Below are 21,018 nucleotides of genomic sequence, written 5' to 3'. Positions count from 1 at the left end.
TTTCACCCCTTATACAAAGTAAAACAGGCTGTAGACACTTGCTTTTTTCATTTAGTAATGTATTTTTGAGATTTTTTTTGTCAGTACACAGAAGGTTTCCCAGCATTTTTACTGCTGCATAGTATTTCGTTGTACTGCTGTACCATAGTTTATTTCATCAGTTTCTCTATTGATGGGCATTTATGTGTAGATTTAAGTCCTTTTCTCTTACAAACAGTACTGCAATGAAGACTTTTTTTCTGTGGAATTGAAATTCATCTCAATGTCAAAAAAATCAGGTACATTTATTATCAACTTAATAGCCAGTATGAAACTTTTTATCTTTGTGAGAAATTTTGCACAATACATTATTAGATAAAATTATTGTGTGTATGGAATATTTCCTTTACATTATGCCAAAGGTAAAAATAGGTTAGAATATGTCTGTGTACTTTTATATAAATAATTTTGAAAGCATCTGTCAGATTTTTTTTTTTTTTTACAACTTTACTACTTAGTATCCATATGTCATTTTTTTAAAGCAGTTGGATTTTTGTTAGTAATTCCCAATGAGGATATACATTTTCTAACTGGCATTTTTTGCTCTCAACACTGAATTTTTCCAGTTTCTTTGTCATTCTTTTTGGAGGACTGTATAGAGATGTATCTTCAGGAAGTAGTTAAGGGAATTATGTATATGAAGAACAAATCAAAGCAAATAATGTGAATTACAAGAAATTTTTTGTTTGTTTTAATGACCAAGGTCTTTACTTTCAGTAATGACAAAGTTGCTTATTGCAGACCAGCCTCCATTGAGAATAACCAGGAAAATTGAACAAAATATTTTTAAACCTATGTTTGGACTTTGTATTCTGGAAAGATGGAATAGATGTATTTCTCTGCATTCTTCCTGCTGGGTATAGCCAGCAACCTTGGTCATGTGTATAAAACAAACATAAAATGAATCTGAAAGGTGGAGAGAAGCAGCGGGCTGGTTAGGGGCCTTGAGATCTCAGGAATGCCACAGCCCAGACCCTGGGTTTTCTCTTTGCTCATATATCCCAGTCTTGGGCTGAAGACGTCAGCAAACTGGAAATGCCTATTAGACACGGCCAGAATGTCCCCCAAACGTCTGTTCTTTTTAGCAAAAGGACCAAAAAAAAAAAAAGAAAAAGGGGCAAACTCAGACAGAAAACTGTAAAGCAGGAACTTCTCTACTCCAACTGCACACTACAAAAACTAACAACAACAACAACAAGAAACCCACAGCGTTCCCTCCTTCTTAATCCTTGCTGAAGCATTATTATAGAAGGCTAAGTGAGGAGCTGGAACTGTCATCACTGTGGAGTGGTAATGAAGCACCCCTCCAGCTCCCCACTGTGTGGCATCAGAAGAGGCCTGGTGGAGAGTCAGGACATTTTTGCACACCCAGCAATAACGGGGTCTTCTTACCAAAGTGTCGGTGAAAGCTACACGGGGAGTAGTAATCGTGCATGCCTGATACCAACCAAGGTGGTATCAGGAGAGGCCCAGAAAGGAGCTGGAATTCTTGCTGCTGCCTAGCAATGCAGAGGTGCTGCTTTCCCTTAGGTGTCATGGAGGTAACTTGACGTTCAACCCCACCTTGCAGCGTCCCTTTCTCTATACCAGAATGGTAATAAAGAAGGCCTGCTAAATAGAGGATTTAAATACGATCCAGAGTCTCATAAATTAATATCCAAAATGTCCAAAATTGAATTTAAAATCACTGCTTATACCAACAACTGGGAAAATCTCAACTTGAGGGAAAAATTCGATCAACACACGCCAATACTAAGATGACACAGTTGTTAGAATTATCTGACAATGATTTTCTGACAGCCATCATGAAAATGTTTCAATGAGCAATTACAAGCATGATTTTTATTTATTTTATTTTATTTTATTTTTATTTTATTAAATTATATTATTTGGAGACAGGGTCTCGCTCTGTGGCCAGGCTGCGGTGCAGTGGCTCAATTTCGGCTCACTGCAACCTCCGCCTCCTGGGTTCAAGCAATTTTTCTTCCTCAGCCTCCTGAGTAATGTTTGTATTTTTAGTAGAGATGCCCAGCTAATTTTTGTATTTTTAGTGGAGACGGGGTTTCACCAGGTTGGCCAGGATGGTCTCGATCTCTTGACCTTGTGATCCTCCTGCCTAGGCCTCCCAAAGTGCTGGGATTACAGGCGTGAGCCACCACGCCCGGCCACAAACATGATTTTTAAAAATGAGAAAACAGAAACTCTTAGCAAAAAATCGAAGGTATTAAGAAACAAATGGAAATGTTAGAACTGAAAAATAGAACAACCAAAATGTAAAACTCAGTAGATAGGTTTTTAGGATGCTAGTGGACCCTGGATATGGGCCATTAGCAGTCTACCAAAAATTATAAATTCTGAAATGTAAGGACTTCAGTGGGCTAGATACCCTAGGAGCCCCTGTCCCCAGAGACAAAATGGAAAGGACAGAAGAAAAAATCAGCGAACTTGAAGATAAAACAAATAGAAATCACCAAAGCTGAACAACAAAGAGTAGACTGGGGAAAACAAGTGAACAGAGCTTCACGATTTGTGGGACTACAATAAAATATTTAACAGTTGTGTCTTGGAAGAAGAGGAGAAAGATGGGAAGCCTTCAAAATGTATTCAAAGAAATAATTTAGTAAGAAATTTCCCAAATTTGGTCACAGGCATAAACCCACACATGACAAAAACTGAGCAAATCCCAAACAGTATAAATCCAAAGAAGTCCACAGCAAGACACATCACAGTAAAATTTTTGAACACTAAATACAAAAAAAAAAAAAAAAAAAATCTCGAAAGAAGTAAAAGGTAAATGACATGTTACCAAATTTGGCCAAAGGCATAAACCCACCAATGCCAGAAACTTAGCAAATCCCAAAAGGCATAAATCCACAGAAGTCCACAGCAAGACACATAATAGTAAAATTTTTGAACACTAAATACCAAAAAAAAAAAATCTTGCAAGAAGCAAAAGATAAATTTCTTGTTACCTATAAGGGAAGAATGGCTGGGCATAGTGGTTCATGCCTGTGATCCCATCACTTTGGGAGGCAGAGGCAGGTGGATCACCTGAAGTCAGGAGTTCGAGACCAGACTGCCCAACATGGCGAAACCCTGTGTCTACTGAAAATATAAAACATCAGCCAGGCATGGTGGCAGGCGCCTGTAATCCCAGTTGGAGGCTGAGGCAGGAGAATTGCTTGAACCCGGGAGGTGAAGGTTGCAGCAAGCCTAGGTCACACCACTGCACTCCAGCCTGGGTGACAAGAACGAAATTCCGTCTAAAAACAACAACAACAACAAAAACACCTATAAGGGAAGAACCATTTGAATCACAGATTTTTCATCAGAAATCATGGAGGCCAGAAGGAAGTGGCATGATAATTTTCCAAGAGATGGAAGAAAAGAACTGTCAACCCAGAATTCTGTGTTCAGGGAGAATATCCTTCAGGAATGAAATTGAGATATTCTCAGATAAAGGAAAATTAAGAGAACTTGTTACCAGTGGGCCTACCCTTAAAAAGTAGCTGTCTAAACAGAAAGGAAGTGATAGAAGAAGGGATCTTGGGAGGGCATGGTGGCTCATACCTGTGATCCCAGCACTTTGGGATGCCGAGACAGGTGTGTCACCTGACGTCAGGAGTTCGAAACGAGCCTGGCTAACATGGTGAAAACCCGTCTCTACTAAAAATACAAAAAATTAGCCAGGTGTGGTGGTAGGCACCTATAATCCCAGGTACTCGGGAGGCTGAGGCAAGATAATTGCTTGAACCCAGGAGGTGGATATTGCAATGAGCTGAGATCATGCCATTGCACTCCAGCCTGGGCAACAAAAGTGAAAATCCATCTCAAAAAAAAAAAAAAAAGGGATCCTGGAACTTCAGAGAGAAGGAAAGAGTAAAAATATGGGGAAATACTTTTCTTAATGAGCTTCCTAAATTATTTTGCCACTTGAAGCAAACGCTATGACAATGTCAAATGTGCTTTTCAAATGTGTACAAAATTTTTTAAATGTAAGTGTTTTATACATGAGGAAGAGTAAAGAGACTAAAGAGAGGTAAAGTTTCTACACTTCACTTCAATTGGTAAAATGATGCATGTAGATATCAGCTATATAGATAAAGATATATATAGTAATACATAGAGCAATCACTAAAAATACTTAAGTTCTAAGAGATACATTCAAAAGCACTATAGATAAATCAGAAAGGAATTCTAAAGAGCACTCAAGTAATTCTCAGAAAGAGATAAAGAAAATAAATGAAAAATAAGATAAAATGACAGACTTAAACTCTAAATGCAGAAATTAGTTCATTTAAAACAAAAGATCTAAGTATACCAGTTAAAGGACAGAGATTGGCAGAGTGGATTTTGAAAAGCATTATCCAGTTATATAAACTATAGAGTTACTTGAAATATAAGTAGTTGAAAGGAAAGAATGGAAAAAGATATACCATGCAAACGTGAATCAAAGGAAAGCTATGGTGGCTTAATAATGTCAGATAAATTAGACTTCAGAGCAAAGAAAATTAACAGAGACAGAAAGGGTCATTACATAATGATGAAGAAGTCAATCCACCAAGAAGACAGCAATCCTAAATATATATGCATCAAACAGAGCTGCAGGTGTGAAGGAAAACAACTGATGAAACTAAAAGTAGAAATAGGTAAATACACAATTACAGTTGGTGATTTTAACATCTCTCCTTCCACAATGGAAAGGAAAACTAGACAGAAAATCAGCAAAGACATAGAACTTCAACATCAACCGATAGGATCTAATTGACATAAAGCAGTGTACTCACAACAGCAGAATACATGTTCTTTTCAGTTGCACTTGGAATGTGTGCCAAGATAGACATCCTGTCCCATGAAGGTAAACATCCTCAGATTTAAAAGAAGTGAAATAACAAAGTATGTTTTCTAATCAAAATGGAATCAAACTAGAAATAACAGAAATATAATGGAAAAATCTCTAAGCACTTGGGAACTAAAAAACAGATTTCTAAGTAACCAATGGGTCAAAGAAAACACTTCAAGGGAAATGAAAAAATGTATGTAAACTGAATGGGAAGGAAAAGACAACATATGAAATTTTGTGGAATACAATTAAAGCAGGCTGAGGTGGAAATTTACAGTACTAAATGCTGCATTAGAAAAGGCAAAACATCTCAAACCAGTAATCTAAGCTCATAACCTTATGTAATTAGAAAGAGAAGAGCAAAATAAACCCAAAGCAACCAGAAAGAAGGAAATGGTATAGATCAGAAGTCAATTAAATTGAAAATAGAAAAACATTAGAGGAAATTAATGAAACAAAATGCTAGATCTGGCCGAGTGTGGTGGCTCACTTTGGGAGGCCAAGGTGAGCAGATGACTTGCGATCAGGTGGGTGGATCACTTGAGACCAGCCCGGCCAACATGGTGAAACCACAGCTCTACTAAAAATACAAAAATTAGCCGGGCATAGTGGTGCACACCTGTAATCCCAGCTACTCAAGAGGCTGAGGCAGGAGAATTACTTGAACCCGGGAGGCAGAGGTTGCAGTGAGCTGAGATGGTGCCACTGCACTCCAGCCTGAGTGACAGAATGAGGCTCCATCTAAACAAACAAACCAAAACAAAACAAAAAAAAGCTACATCTTTGGGGTTTTTACATTTGTTTGTTTTTTCATAAAACCCAGATCCTGTGCGTGTGCACGCGCACACACACACGCGCGCGCGCGCTAAATCTTTGAAATGATGATAAAATTGAAAATCCTCAGGCCGGGCGCGGTGACTCACGCCTGTAATACTAGCACTTTGGGAGTCTGAGACGGGCAGATCGTGAGGTCAGGAGATCGAGACAATCTGGACTTAACACGGTGAAGCTCCGTCTCTACTAAAAATACAAAAAAATAAAAAATGAAAAATTAGCCAGGCATAGTGGCGGGCGCCTGTAGTCCCAGCTTCTCAGGAGGCTGAGACAGGAGAATGGTGTGAACCCAGGAGGCGGAGCTGGCAGTGAGCCGAGATTGCGCCACTGCGCTCCAGTCTGGGCGACTGAGCAAGACTCCATCTCAAAAAAAAAAAAAAGAGAGAAGAAAAGAAAAGAAAATCCTCTAATAAGACTTACAAAGAAAAACAGACAATACAAATCTTGTCAACACAGTAGTTCCTCAGTATTCATGGTTTCTCTTTCTGCAGTCAACTGTGGTCTAAAAATAAGAGAGTACAATACAATAAGATATTTTGAGAGAGGGGCAGTACATTGTACATTCACTTAACTTTTATTACTTTATATTGTCATAATCGTTCTATTTTATAACTAGTTGTTAATTTCTTACTATGTCTGATTTATAAATTAAACTTTATCGAGTTGGGCTCAGTGGCTCACACCTATAATCTCAGCAACTCAGGAGGCTGAGGTGGGAGGATCGTTTGAGGCCAGAAGGTCGAGATTAGCCTGAGCAACATAGTGAGACACTGTCTCTACAAAACATAAAAAAAAAAAATTATCCAGGCTTGGTGGCTTATGTCTGTAGTTTCATCTACTCAAGAGGCTGAAACAGGAGGATCCATTGAGTCCAGAAGTTAGAGGCTTCAGTGAGCCATGGTCAAGTCACTGTATGCCAGCCTCGTTGCCAGTGAGACTTTAAAAAAAAAAAAGAACTTTATCATAGATTTTTAGGTAGAGGGAAAAACATAGTATATAGTTATATAGGGTTCAGTACTAACCATGGTTTCAGGCATCCACTGAAGGTCTTGGAACATATCCCTCATGAATACGGGGGTACTACTCTATCAGGAATGAAATGAGATATTACCACCAGCCCCCCCCAGTAGCAACAATGTATTAAAGAAATACTGTATACAACTGAATACATATAATTTTGACAAGATGAAATGGGAGAACTCCTCAGAAAACAGTCACAACTCAGCTAACTGAAACAATATTTGAATAGCCTTATGATTATTGAAAAAATTGAATTCATAATTTTAAGACTCCAAAAATGAAATCTACTGGGCCAGATGGTTTTCCTGGAGAATTCTACCTAACATTTAAAGAAGAATTATCACCAGTTCTGCACAATTGCTTCCAGAAAATACAAGATAAGGAACATTTAAATTTCACGTTATGAAGCCCTAATACCAAAGCCAGACAAAGGCAGGAAAAAAGAAAACAACTCACCACATCCCTCATGAATGTACATGTAAAATTCCTTGAAAAAAAATTAGCAAATATAATAAAGTAGAAAAAAAATCTGTAGACCATGACCTAGTTGGATTTATTCCAGAGATGCAAGGCTGATTCGGTATTGACAAATCAATTAATATAGCCCATCGTACTAACAGACTAAAGAGGAAAAATCACGTAATAATATCAATTGATGCAGAAAAAGCATTTGATAAAATTTGAGCTTATTTATGATAAGAACTAGGAATACAGAGGAACTGTCTCAGCTTGATGAAGAACATTTACAAAACTTCTATAGCTTGCATTATTCTTAATGGTGAGAGACTGGAGAAAGGGAAGAATATGTGCTGTTACTATTGCTATTCAACATAGTACAAGAAGTTCTAGTCAGTGCAGTAAGGCAAGAAAAAGAAAAGGCATGTAGATACAGCAGTGGAAAAATAGAACTCCCTATTTCAGATGACATGTTGGTCTGTGTGCAAAACCCTAAGGAATGTATAGATAAACAACCTGGAACTACAAAATGTGTTTAGCAAGGTTGTATGATTCAACATCAACTTACAAAAATCAGTTAGATTTCTTTCAGTGAATATGTGAACACTGAAATTAAAATATACCATTTACAATCCCTAAACAGACAAAACTTGAAGCCAAACATGATAGCCTGTGCCTGTAATCCCAGATACTCAGGAAGCAGAAAGATCACTTGAACCTAGTAGTTCAAGACAAGTCCAGGCAACACAGTGAGATGTCATCTAAAACATTAAAGCTTGGGCATGCATCCTAACAAAACATGAATAGGACTTGTATTTTGATAACTACAAAACCCTGATGAAAGAATCAAAACCCTAATGCTGGGCATGATGGCTCACTTCTGTAATCCTCGTGTTTTGAGAGGCCAAGGAAGGAGGATTGCTTGAACCCAGTAGTTCAAGACCAGCCTGGGCAACATAGTGAGATACTGTTTCTACAAAAAAATTTTAAAAACTTAACCAGGCATGGTGGTGTGCATTTGTAGCTCCAGCTACTCAGGAGGCTGAGACAGGAGGATCGCTTGAGCCCAGGATTTCAAGGCTGCCATGAGCTGTGATCATCCTACTACACTCTAGCCTGGGTGACAGATTAAGTCCTGTCTCTAAAGAAACGAAAGACCTAAATAAAAGGAGAGGCATACTGTATTTACAAATTGAGAGAGTCAACATACATTAATCATGTCAGTTTTCTCCAAATTGATACGAAGTTTAACTTCTTAATTTTTATCAAAATTCCAGCAAGTTTTTTTTGTAGTTATAGACAAGATTATTCTAAAGTTTACATGAAAAAACAAAGGAACTAGAATACCTAAAACAATCGGAGAAAGAGGAATTAATGTGGGAGAAATTATTCTATCTGAATTTGAGACATGTTATATAGCTCCAGTAGTCAAGACTGTGTGGCACTGCTGGAAGGATAGACACATGGATCGGTGGAACAGAATAGAGAAACCAGAAATAGCCCCACACAAATATATCTAGCTCATTTTTGGCATAGGTGTAAAAGCAATTCAGTAGAAAAAGGATAGGCTTTTGCAACAGTGCTGGGACAACTGGACATTCATAAACAAAATAATGAACCTTGACTTTTTTGGGGGTTTTTTTGTGTGTTTTTTTCTTTTTGAGACTGAGTCTTGCTCTATTGCCCAAGCTGGAGTGCAGTGGCATGATCTTGGCTCACTGCAGCCTCCGCCTCCCAGATTCAAGCAATTCTCTAGCCTCAGTCTCCCGAGTAGCTGGAATTACGGGTGCATACCATCACACCCGGCTAATTTTTGTATTTTTAGTAGAGACGGGGTTTCACCATATTGGTCAGGCTGGTCTCAAACTCCTAATCTCAAGTGATCTGCCTGCCTCGGCCTCCTAAAGTGCTGGGATTACAGGTGTGAGCCACCAGGCCCTTAAGCATCAAAAATTAATTCAAAAAGATCATAGGTTGAAATCTACAGGTATTAAATTTTTTTGAGAAAAACATGGGAGAAAATCTTTGGGACCTTGAGCTTGGTTAAGAATTCTTAGATGTGGCACTAAGTGCTTGATCTAGAAAGAAAAAAAAAATTGAGAAATTGTTGTCTATCAAGATTAACAATATCTTACAGTGCTTTTTCCCTTAGACATTTGCTGATAGGTTAAGAATCTTGGGGCTTTTACATCTAGCATAAAGCAGCAGATAAAAAGTTAGGAGACAGATCAGAGCTTTCAGTCATCAGATCAAATCAGAACTTTTATATAGGGCTTTGGAGGTTACAAATTGAAATCAAGGCTTACTGGAGAACTCAGATCTGTAAAACAATTGTATTGAAATTCGTTTTTGTTTTTTTGTTCTTTTTCCTTTGGGACAGAGTCTAACCCTATTGCCCAGGCTGGAGTACAGTGGTGTGATCTTGGCTCACTGCAACCTCCGCCTCCTGAATTTAAGTGATTCTTGTGCCTCAGCCTCCCAAGTAGCTGGAATTACAAGCATGTGCCCCCAATGCCCGGCTAATTTTTGTATTTTTAGTAGAAACGGGGTTTCACTGTGTTGGCCAGGCTGGTCTTGAACTCCTGGCCTCAAGTGATCCACCTGCCTTGGCCTTCCAAAGTGCTGGGATTACAGGCATGAGCCACTACACCCAGCCTATATTGAAACTCTAAAACTAAAAATCCCCTAAAGTTAGATTCATTTAGAAGCAGCTGCATTTAAGAACATATTGGACACAGTAGAAGAGAGACAATTGATGAAAACTGATTACCAGAAAAATTTTAACTAAAGAATGGAGACAAGAAAACATAGAAAAATACAGAAAAATGTCTGAAAGGCATGTGGGTAACAGCAAAATATATATATGATTGGATTTCCAGAAGAAGAGATATTTGTGCATTATTTGGGAATAAAAGCAGTATTTGAGGAAATGCTGGTAGGGATTTCCAGAACGGATGAAAGACATGCATTAAGTTAGAAACAAGGAGCTCTGTCCACCCTAAGCAAGATAATATAAAAAGAAAAAAATCAAATGTAGGCTCATAGTAAAAATTGCTGAAAATAAAAGAAAAAGAGAAAAATCTTTAAAAATAGCCAGATGGAAAAATACCTTTAAAGAACAACAAAACTGTTGAACGTTTGCTGGGCTGTAAAGCCTAAAGAAAAAGTAGAGGCCGGGCGTGGTGGCTCACACCTGTAATCCCAGCACTTTGGGAGGCCGAGGCGAGCTGATCACAGGGTCAGGAGATCGAGAACATCCTGGCTAACATGGTGAAACCCCGTCTCTACTAAAAACACAAAAAAATTAGCTGGGCATGGTGGCGGGTGCCTGTAGTACCAGCTACTTGGGAGGCTGAGGCAGGAGAATGGCGTGTACCCGGAGGCGGAGCTTACAGTATGCCGAGATTGAGCCGCTGCACTCCATCCAGCCTGGGTGACAGAGCGAGACTCCATCTAAAAATTAAATAAATAAAGTAGAAGCCAGAAGACATTTCTAAAGTGCCGAAAGAGTAACCCTCACAATGAATTTTACACCAAAAAAAATTCTTTAAAATGTAGGCAAAACTAATTTATAGTAAAAAAAAAAAAAAAAGAAAAAGAAAAAAGAAAATTAGGACAGTGGTTGCCTGAAGCGGTTAGATGATGCAGAATGGACTGCAAAGAGGAACCAGGAGCTATTGAGGTAATGGAAATGTTTTGTATTTTGATTGTGTTGGGGGTTTGTCAGAAGTTATTAAATTATACACCTTGCATTTACCCTTCAGAAATCATACATCAATAAAGTTGATTTAAAAACTGAAGGCAAATTTCTGCATCTTGCTAAGATTAAGTAAGAGGGACTGCATTTAACCTTCCACCTGAAACAACTTAAAAACTAGACAAAACAGTGAAACAATGGTTTTTATAATGTTGAACATCGGGCATTGAAGGACACTGATTGCTTGGGAGATGGGAAACAAATGAGGTGAGCCCTAAGATTGCACCAGCTTTCTGCCTGAAGAGAGTTTCCAGGCTACAGTACAGGCAGAGGGTACCCAGCTGAAGGCCAGAGACCTCCCTGATTGAGATTGAGATGTGAATCCAGGGAGGCTAGAATTCGCAGAGCACAGACTATCAGGGAGGAGAGAGCCATAAACAGTCTACTTCTAGTGCAAATAGTTTCAACTCCTACAAACCAGACTGGAAAACTTCATAATTGACATGGCATTGAGTAGAACGTCAGAAAGATTTTGCCTCAGTAGTGGGGCAGAATTATCCTTAGACTAAACACTGCTCTCGTACAACCAAGAGTTTAAAAGCAAGAACTAAAAGGCTCAAACTTTTGCCAAGTAATTTAACTATGAATCCAGAACAAAGTCAAGAATACTTTATAGGAATACAGCAATATCCAGCACCCAACAAGGTAGTATTCATAACATCTGACAAACAATCATTTAACTAAAAACTACAAGGCAGGAGCATATGACCTGTAGTAGGGGAGGGGATAAAATAAACAATTACAACCACAAAAATGACTTTGATGTCTTTCTAATGTTCAGGTAGCAGGAGGAAAGATTGAACATATTAAGTACAAATCTGGAAAAAGAAAAGTTTTATATTTATAGATATGAAAGCTACAATATCTGAGTTGAAAAATACACTGGATAGAATTAACAGCAGATTAGACATTGTGGAAGAAAGAATTAGTGAACTTGATGACATAGCAATAGAAACAATTGCAAAAAAAAAACCAACATCAATGTGCTGTGAGACAACTTCACCTGACCTAATATTCATATAATTGGAGATCCCAGAGGAGTTAGGAACCTAAGTAGTTGAGGAAATAATAGTTCCAGATTTTCCACATATGATGCAAGCAGACCCAAGAAACTCAATGAGCCCTAAGAATAAGAAACATGCAGAAAATGGCACCAACACACATCATAATCAAATTGTTTCAAACCAGTGATAAAGAGAAAATCTTAACAGCAGCCAAAGGGAAAAAGATGTTGATTTTCAGAAGAAAGGTTATCAAAATAGGAAAAGTTAGATGATATTTTTAGTCATTAGAGAAAGCCAAAAGAAAGCATAGCAATACAGTTCTCAGATGTTTACGTCTCAGAGTCCCTTCACCCTTTTAAAAGTTAAAGATCCCAAAGAGCATTTGTTCATGAGACTTTTTTATGTGTTTACCACATTACAATCAAAACAAATTAAAAAATGTTATTTTTACATGTTAATTACATGTTTATTTAAGTAACATGTTTGTGAAAAAAGTTTTCTAAAATGAAAAACTAGTGCAAAGAAAGTATTGTTTTTGCAGATCTCTTTAATGTCTGGCTTAATAGAAGGCAGTTGGACTCACATATGTGCATCTGCTGTCAGTCTGTTGCAATATGTTGTTTTGGTTGGAGTAGATGAAGAAAATCTGGCCTCACAGAGTTTATGTACTTCGAAAAAGAAGGACTTTCATATGGCCCTTTTAGATAATTGTGGATATTTTCCTTTGATATAACACCAAAACTCAACAAATGGTAGTTTTGTGTATGTGTGTGGTTTTTTTTGTTTGTTTTTTTGTTTTTTGTTTTTTTATTTTTCTTCTTTTTTTGAAATGGAGTCTGGCTCTGTCACCCAGGCTGGAGTGCAGTGGCGCGATCTCGGCTCACTGCAACCTCTACCTCCTGGGTTCAAGTGATTCTCATGCCTCGGCCTCCTGAGTAGCTGGGATTACAGGCACTCGCCACCACGCTCAGCCAATTTTTGTATTTTTAGTAGAGATGGGGTTTCACCATGTTGGTCAGGCTGGTCTCAAACTCCTGACCTTGTGATCTGCCCACCTCGGTCTCCCAAAGTGCTGGGATTACAGGCGTGAGCCACCGTGCCTGGCCAACAAATGGTAGTTTCTTAAAGGTTAATAGCAATGTGCAATCTAAAATCATGAGTGTATTCTGTTAAATTAAAAATTCATTGACTTTCATGCACTTTGAATTAATCTTTCTTTTCTTTCTTTCTTTTTTTTTTTTTTTTGAGACAGGGTTGCACTCTATTGCCCAGGCTGGAGTGCAGTGGCACAATCATGCAATCCTGGCTCACTATAGCCTTGACCTCTTGGACTTAAGCCATCCTCCCACCTTAGCTTCCAAGTCCTGGGACTACAAGCACATGCCACCATACCCACCTAATTTTTTCTTAATTTTACAAAGAGACAGGGTCTCACTGTATTGCCCTGGCTGGTCTTGAAGTCCTGGCCTCAAGTGATCCTCCCACCTTGGCCTCCCAAAATGCTAGGATTATGGGTGTGAACCACCATGCCTGGCCTTGAATGAATCTTTTACTCATGCATGATTTTGTAATTTCATGCAGCAGTCATTTGGAAAAGTCATTTGGTTCTCTTATGCAGATTTTGTTAATGTTTGCATAGTTTACAATAATGAAAATATTCCATTGATCTTATTAGAAAAAGAGTTAAGTGTTGGGAAGCTCTCAAGCTCATGGTGATAGGAATAAGTTTCCAAAAATTTAAATTTTGCTTTAGAGCTTAAATTCTATTATGGTCAGGAAATATTGTCAGTTGTTTTTCCTGAAGTAACAGGCTCCCGTTTATAGTTTCAGGACAATATCTCCCAAATACACAAGCCTGCATAACTATAGTTTGTCTCTTGTTTGTTCTTTCATATGAAAATAGTGATTTTAGTTAGGCTTTTATTGCTGCTATAACAAATTACTCCTAACTCAGTGCCTTAAAACAACATAGATTTGTTATTTTATAGTTCTGTAAGTTAGAAATTCAATATTGGTGTCACTGGGCTAAAATCACGGTGTTGACAGGGCTGTGTCCTTTCCAGGGGCTCTAAGGGTAATCTCTTTGACCTTTTCAACTTCTGTGGCTGCTCATGCGCCTTGGCTCATGATCCTTCCTCCATCTCCAAAGCCAGCAGTGTTGCATCCCTCTGACCCCGCCTCCATTGTCTTTTCTCTTTTGTCTCCGTTGTCTTTTTCTGATGATCATCTTGTCTTCCTCTTCTACTTTTAAGGATCTTTCAGTCATTGGACCCATCTGGATAATAAAGGCTACTCTCCCCATCTGTTAATTAGCAATCTTTAGTCCATCTGTAATCTGAACTCCCCTTTACCATTAACATTACATATTCACAGGATCTAGGGATTAGGAAGTAGGTGGGTTTGAGGAGAAATTACTCTGCCTACCAGTCTTCTATGAAAAAGACACAAAGTTCATCTTGCAACTCAGTTGAATGAATGCTTTTCCTTGAGAAATTTATCATAAAGCACTTCAGTAGGCAACAGATGCTTTATACGTACACTCCATTTCATCACATGGAATATTAAAAAGCATATGCTCAAGTTTCTAGATTTAATACAAGTTAATATTTTACTGCTTCATCAAGGACATTCTTAACTGCGTTTTTATTTGGGGAAGGGGTAAGTGTATAGCAGAGAAAAAGAATACAAGGAGTGCTAGTATAGTTTGGAGCCGCTGCTTGATTCATGCTAGAGTGCCAGCAGTTTGACTCACCATGAGTGCATATGTCCATGGAAAATACCAGATTGACTCTTAATAGTGTTTTGAAGATAGTTTTGATGTCATGATCCATCACTCCCCACAAGAAGGTTCTCAGAGATGCTCAAGAGTTCGCTGTCCACACTTCAAGAACTGTTGCACAATGAAATACCTCATAGTGACTATTTTAAATTTCTAAATTTAGTTAGGCAATAGTAGAGGTTTCATAAGAATGTAAGAATTGGGTTGTTCTCATGGTTTGTGCTATCCCAGTGGCCACCTTCTGGCCATGATACCAGGGAAGATGGGGTAAAATGCAAAACTTCTGAAGAAGACTCTGAGATCTTGGTTATTCACATCTCTTTCTTCTGGTACAGGACTGTGACTTTATCGTCCATCTTTCCAGGAAGTTATGGCTGTTTAAGTCAGATTGCAGTGTCTGTTTTTAACTCTGTGTTAAAATACCTACCTTATGAGAGGAAGAGCAAATGTATGTACTGTTGGTTCCCAGCTGTGGAAGCTCACATCACTTTTAGTAGGTGTTGAAAGAGCCCTTTACTTTGTTGAGATTCAAGACCTTCATCTCAAATATAACCTTTATCCTGTTACACTGACCACCATCACTTTTGTGTGTACAAACATTTATTGAGTGCCCAACACTTCCCTCAGTGCTGCATATGAACAGCTGATCTGCAGACATGAATTATAGCACCATTGCTAAATGACCCAGAGGTTATCCAAAGCAAAATGCTCAACTGTGGATAACCTAGCCTGTTCCCAGGAGGGCTTCTGGCGTCATCGTAACTTTATTTTGATCATTACCTTAAAGTATTGTATATGTAGATCCATAAGCCCAGGTAGGTATGTTTGTGTGTTTCTCAGACAATAAATGCTGTTTTATATAACCTCAAAACAATCCAAAATCCCCACATCATGGCTTTACAACTCCATGTACATTTGCTTCTTCTCTTAGAAAGTTCCTGATTACATTTACTTAACTTCTCCTTGTCAACATCTCATTCTGTCTGGGAACATGGCTGCTAAGGACTGTAGGAGTTGAGTTCAGAGAATGCTACCTACCTTTGATCTAATTGGAGTAGAAATCAAGATACAGTCATATTGTCACCTTTGAGGATACAGCAAGTGACATTTGGCATGGTTTCAAACCAGAGGAAATTCGACATTCTTAGGAATTTCCTAATCCTCTTAAAGGATCATTCCTTTCACAACTGGCAAAACCAGTTTGTTCTGTCAGCAGGTGGAGCTCACTAGGGTATATAATTCAATCAAAGGAGGCACCTTGTCCTGTCCTTGAATTCTACTTGTCCACTACTTTGGGGGAAGTTTTCTTATCTTTCTGCAGGAAACTTTTTTTTTTTTTTTAAATAAAAGAATCCTTTTGAGTGTGGCACAATGAAATCTTAGGCCTCTGTCTAAGAAGTTTTAAGTAGGCACCCACAAATTCAGTGTCACTGTAATGCTTTCCATTAGTCAGGGTGACTTTTATTTTACACTGTTGCAAGCAAAGGCTGTTCTGGGAGGCATTGCCAGACAACATGTAACTTAAAGCCCCTTCCTGTCTACAGATTGCTTGATCTTTTTGTTCTCCCTGGAGGCAGAGAGTCAGGTAATGTTCTGCCCTGGAATCTGGCTGTATTAAGGACTTCTTTTGTAATAGACATCGAGACTATCTCTCCCTTTTTATTTGTTGAGACCTAATAGGGTACTTAGCTCAATTCTAAAGCCAAGATGAAACCTTTACCTGTGGGAGCGTCTCCCTCTAAGCATTAGCCACATTCAGCCATTAGAAGCAGGCCAGCTGAGAAAGGGGTTAAATGTCAGTAGTGTGCAGAAGTTTTACCCTGATTTTTTTTTCTTATGTGTGCTATACAAAAGTGAACTAAGTCTCAAATGTGTTCCTGTTCATAATCAAGGTAACGGTAGGTCAGGTTGTATGCTATTTTAAAAATATTCCAGGCCAGGCACAGTGGCTCATGCCTTTAATCCCAGCACTTTGGGAGGCCGAGGCAGGTGGATCACCTGAGGTCAGGAGTTCGAGACCAGCCTGACCAACATGGTGAAACCCCGTCTCTACTAAAAATACAAAAATTAGCCAGGGCTGGTGGTGCATGCCTGTAATCCCAGCTACTTGGGAGGCTGAGGAGGGAGAATCTCTTGAACTTGAGGCAGAGGTTGCAGTGAGCCAAGATCGCACCGTTGCAGTCCCGCCTGGTCAACAAGAGCGAAGTGAAACTCCATCTCAAAAAAAAAAATATATATATATATATATAATCTAGTATTCATATATCCAGTTATTTACAAGTTTCAGACTTGGAACCTTACCTTCCTCCCACCAGTGCAGGTAAAATAGAGTCAGGTCGATAGGATTATGGAACTCCAGGAACTCTCCTGTCTATGCACAATGCAAAGGCTGTTGAGCTTTCTTCTCAGCTAAGCAGGGTGCAGGGGAGGGAGACAAAACAAGCAAAGGTTTTGTTTGTTTGTTCATTTGTTTTTTCCCCTATGACATTTTTTGTTATCACGATGTGAACCATTTGGTTTGGAAAGCTGAAAATGGTAGTTCAGTTTCATAGTCCCTTAATATAAAGTGGCAAGGCTGGCTGTGTTTTAGAATTCAGGAATTTTCAGATTTTAGAGGAATAATAAAATGTGTGACCCATATAGTCATATTCCCAATGAGATCTGGGGCAGTACCCCACAATCAGTTATGCAGGGGAAATACGAATATTCACACAAAGATGAATAAATTAAAAGTACTAGTGTCAGTGTCAGCCCCATATCAAGTTTTGCTGCCAAATGTGTTTGCCTAAATTTGGTTTCTACCTTTAAACTTCAGAATTGCAAATAAGAAGTTGTAGACATATGTTGCAGTGGTAGAAATAGAGCAAGACAAACCTGGTTGAGTCCTGGTGATAGTGGAGCTGAGTCACAGAACTGACAGTTTATGATCTTGTGTCTTCTCCCTACTGTACTACTTCCTCTCTCTCCCATTCTCTGATCTCTTTGCTCATCTGTCAAACAGGGATAATATTTGCCTGTGGGCTATTGTGAGAGTAAGAATTTAATGTATGTTAAACACTGCACATAGTGCTTGGCATATGGTAGATATTCAATAAATGTTAGCTATTAAAATTTCACCTCTTCTCTTCCCCCTTTTATTAGATAAAACCTTAATGATGTGGTGGTTGTAATGACACTCTGGAAGTAGGATAAAGTGATAAGAATTGTCCCATTGTCATTGGAGAATTCAAAGTCCAATTTTTTTTTTGGAGACAGTTTTGCTCTGTTGTCCAGCCTGGAGTATGTGGCACAGTCATGACTCACTGCAGCATCGATCTCCCAGGCTCAAATGATCCTCCCATCTCAGCCTCCCGAGTAGCTGGGACTACAAGTGTGCACCACCACACCTGGCTATTTTTTGTATATTTTGTAGAGACAGGATTTTGTCATGTTGCCCAGGCTTGTCTTGAACTCCTAGGTTCAAGTGATCTGCCCCCATCAGCCTCCCAAAGTGCTGGGATTACAGGCATTAGCCACTGTGCCCAGCCCAAAGTATACATTTTTATGTTGAAAACTCATTGCTTGTTAAATGATCAGTAACAGCTTAAAATTTGTTTGCAAAATGACAGAACTTTTCAATGATGAATAAATGTTTTGATTAATGTTATATGTAAGTCTCTTAATCCTTCATTTTAACTGCATTTGAGGAAGAAATATTTGCCGTGAGCTGATTTGCCATTATGAGGCCTCTTTTAAAGTTTCTCTGCAGACACTCATCCTTTAGAAAACTATTTGAAAGAGAAGTTGCTCTAAGTGCAGTATTGATGATAGTAGTGCTGTAACAAAGACATAAGCAAGGTTTATAATTTAATATATTGGGAAAAGGGTATTGGGAGATAAGTCTTTTCTAATTTTACAAAAAAATACTGCAAAAATATTAGTGGACCTTTTAGTGCAAAACAGTTTATTTTAAAATATGTTTTATAAAGTAGACCTCTGCTTTTAAATTTGTAAAGGCCTCGCTTTTAAAAGGGGGGACACCATAAAAAAAGAATTGCCTTTAGATATCAGGATTTTTTTTAATAACCTCATTTTGTACTTCGTAATTGATTAACAGAAGTTTCCTATAGTACCAACAGATCTGTTCTAATGATGCATGATCTTTAAATACAGGAAATTTTCATTTATTTCTCTGGCCTTTTCTCAATTCATGGAGTTTATAGATACTTGCTCCACTTTATTTTTGGATCAAAGATGGAAAACACAGAAGGATTTCAAGAGAAGAAAGATGTTAACTATTTTCTGGGCATGTGCCCTATAGGACCTTTTAGCATTTGAGTGGGACAGAGTGGATCTGCCTATATTTATATGCATTGTATTACCTGCCTTCACAGCTGAACTACCAGCAGAAAGTAGGCATCATGTACTGCAAAGCTGGACAGAGCACTGAAGAAGAGATGTACAACAACGAGTCAGCTGGCCCAGCCTTTGAAGAATTCCTCCAACTATTGGGAGAGCGAGTTCGGCTCAAAGGATTTGAGAAGTATCGAGCACAGCTTGATACCAAAAGTAAGAAATACTTACACCCTCCTACTAGGCTTATTTTCCTCCTGTTGTGCTGTTGTGCATCTGCTAAATTATCCGTAAAACAACATTGCCATTTATTGCAGAAAACTGCTGGTGATGGGGGAGAGAAAGCCAGAGAGGGAGGATGTAGCACTAGAACAGTTGAAGATCATAACCAAAGTAGCTAGAATTAGACTCTAAAAAATATAGTGTTGTCAGAGGTGTGTGGATGAAGTGGGGCAGTGACACAGATCATGCAGAATTCCTCCTAGATATCATTGTGTAAATTTCATTACATTTAGCCAAATGTTAGGGTGATTAAAAACTCCGGAAACTTACAACCATCTGAGTGTAAGACTGGAATTTTTGACTTCCATTAATTCATTTCATAGTCTTCATGTTTATATATGTAGTCAACCTTTGTTTTTGTTTCTTTGTATTGTTTTTCTATCTAGGATTTTTGTTTGTTTCTATTATTATTATTCACAGTCTACTTAATCTCTGAGAAAATAGGCTTTTTAGCTTTGGTATTAGTTTAGCTCATAAAATGTGTTGATTAAAAGCATGATAATGAAACAGTCTGTTTAACTATGGTGCATGAACCTGAAAGGTTGTCCATGCCCAGTCCCCAAGTTGTCAGTAAAATAGTTAACATTCTCAAATGCCTATTTTGGTTAGCTGGGACTAACCAAAGAGTGTTTTGACTTTTGCTGTGTGTCTGTGTGAAAGCAGTTTTAAATTTTATCTTTAAATTCATCCATAGACACCTGTGACCTGTTTTTCTTTGAGAGGGTCTTTGGATTAGCACATCTGTATTGCAGTCTATAGTAATCTCTCTGATTTTCTGTACAGGAAATTAAATAAGGAGTTGAGTCATGAAAACAGAAAAGCATTCATAAACTCCACTGCAGGGAAGAATTTCCTGTTGCCATGGTTTTGCTGTTGCCAACTTGGAAACGACATGCAAGAGAGACTATTAAAACCCATAAATAGCCTAGCTGCTTAAATATTATTTTAACATTCTATACTCTGCTTGCAACTGCATAAAGATGTTAAATTTCAATATGCCCTTAAACTCTTTTTATCCAGGTATTCTGATATTCACCCTGTACAGTTCATTCATGTTGCCCCCATTTGTTGTGCTGTGTAAATTATCACTACCACAAAGAATTATTGAAAGGATCTGGGAAGAGAATGTGTAATAAGCTCAGTGATACTATAAGTGAATGGTCAGATTGGGAGTTGATAAGATTGTGTGTTATCTGTGATGAAGGGTGATGTGAGAAATGTATAGCTAGGGTATCGTTAAGCAACATGACTGTAAGTCAGGCAGTGGAAGTAGTAAGGCAGTGGAATACACAAAATAAGCACCTTGTGCACAGTTTGCCCAATTATCCCAACAATTGCAAAGGCTAGAGGGGGATGAGCCTGGATTAGCAAACAGCCTCTTACTGTAGTTTTGGAATTATATAATACATTCAACAGGGAAAGATTCTTTTTCACTGAACTACTTTCCTTTAAGTAGTTCAACTTTATGAGGCATGTCTGACCTTTCAGGGCATATTTCCTGAGAAGGATTCACAGAAAAGTGTCCTTTTCTGTCTTTCTAAAATGACACATTTCCTAAAATGAACGAAAAGTAGGAAAGTATTCCTACTCTGAAGCCCCAAAGAAGACGGTATGCAAAATCATCTTTTTTACTCCAAGCTTATGAATAGGGGCAAAAACTAGAGTCCATTCA

At 38.3% G+C, this 21,018-nt stretch overlaps 1 protein-coding gene across 18 annotated transcripts in view; it reads left to right on the top strand.

Annotated features, from left to right (window-relative positions):
• SIPA1L1 (signal induced proliferation associated 1 like 1) overlaps window positions 1-21,018 on the top strand; it is a 410,818-nt gene that overhangs the window by 305,516 nt on the left and 84,284 nt on the right. For all 18 annotated transcript variants that reach the window (XM_017961310.3, XM_021941336.2, XM_021941338.2 and 15 more), the window contains one exon: window positions 19,106-19,280. In XM_017961310.3, the coding sequence (XP_017816799.2) occupies window positions 19,106-19,280 (175 nt within the window). The remainder of the gene's footprint in view (window positions 1-19,105; window positions 19,281-21,018) is intronic.

This window comes from Papio anubis, chromosome 7, assembly GCF_008728515.1.
Source record: "Papio anubis isolate 15944 chromosome 7, Panubis1.0, whole genome shotgun sequence".
NCBI lineage: Eukaryota > Metazoa > Chordata > Mammalia > Primates > Cercopithecidae > Papio > Papio anubis.
Note: the sequence above shows the minus strand (reverse complement) of the source record. Positions and strands in the feature narration are given on the sequence as shown.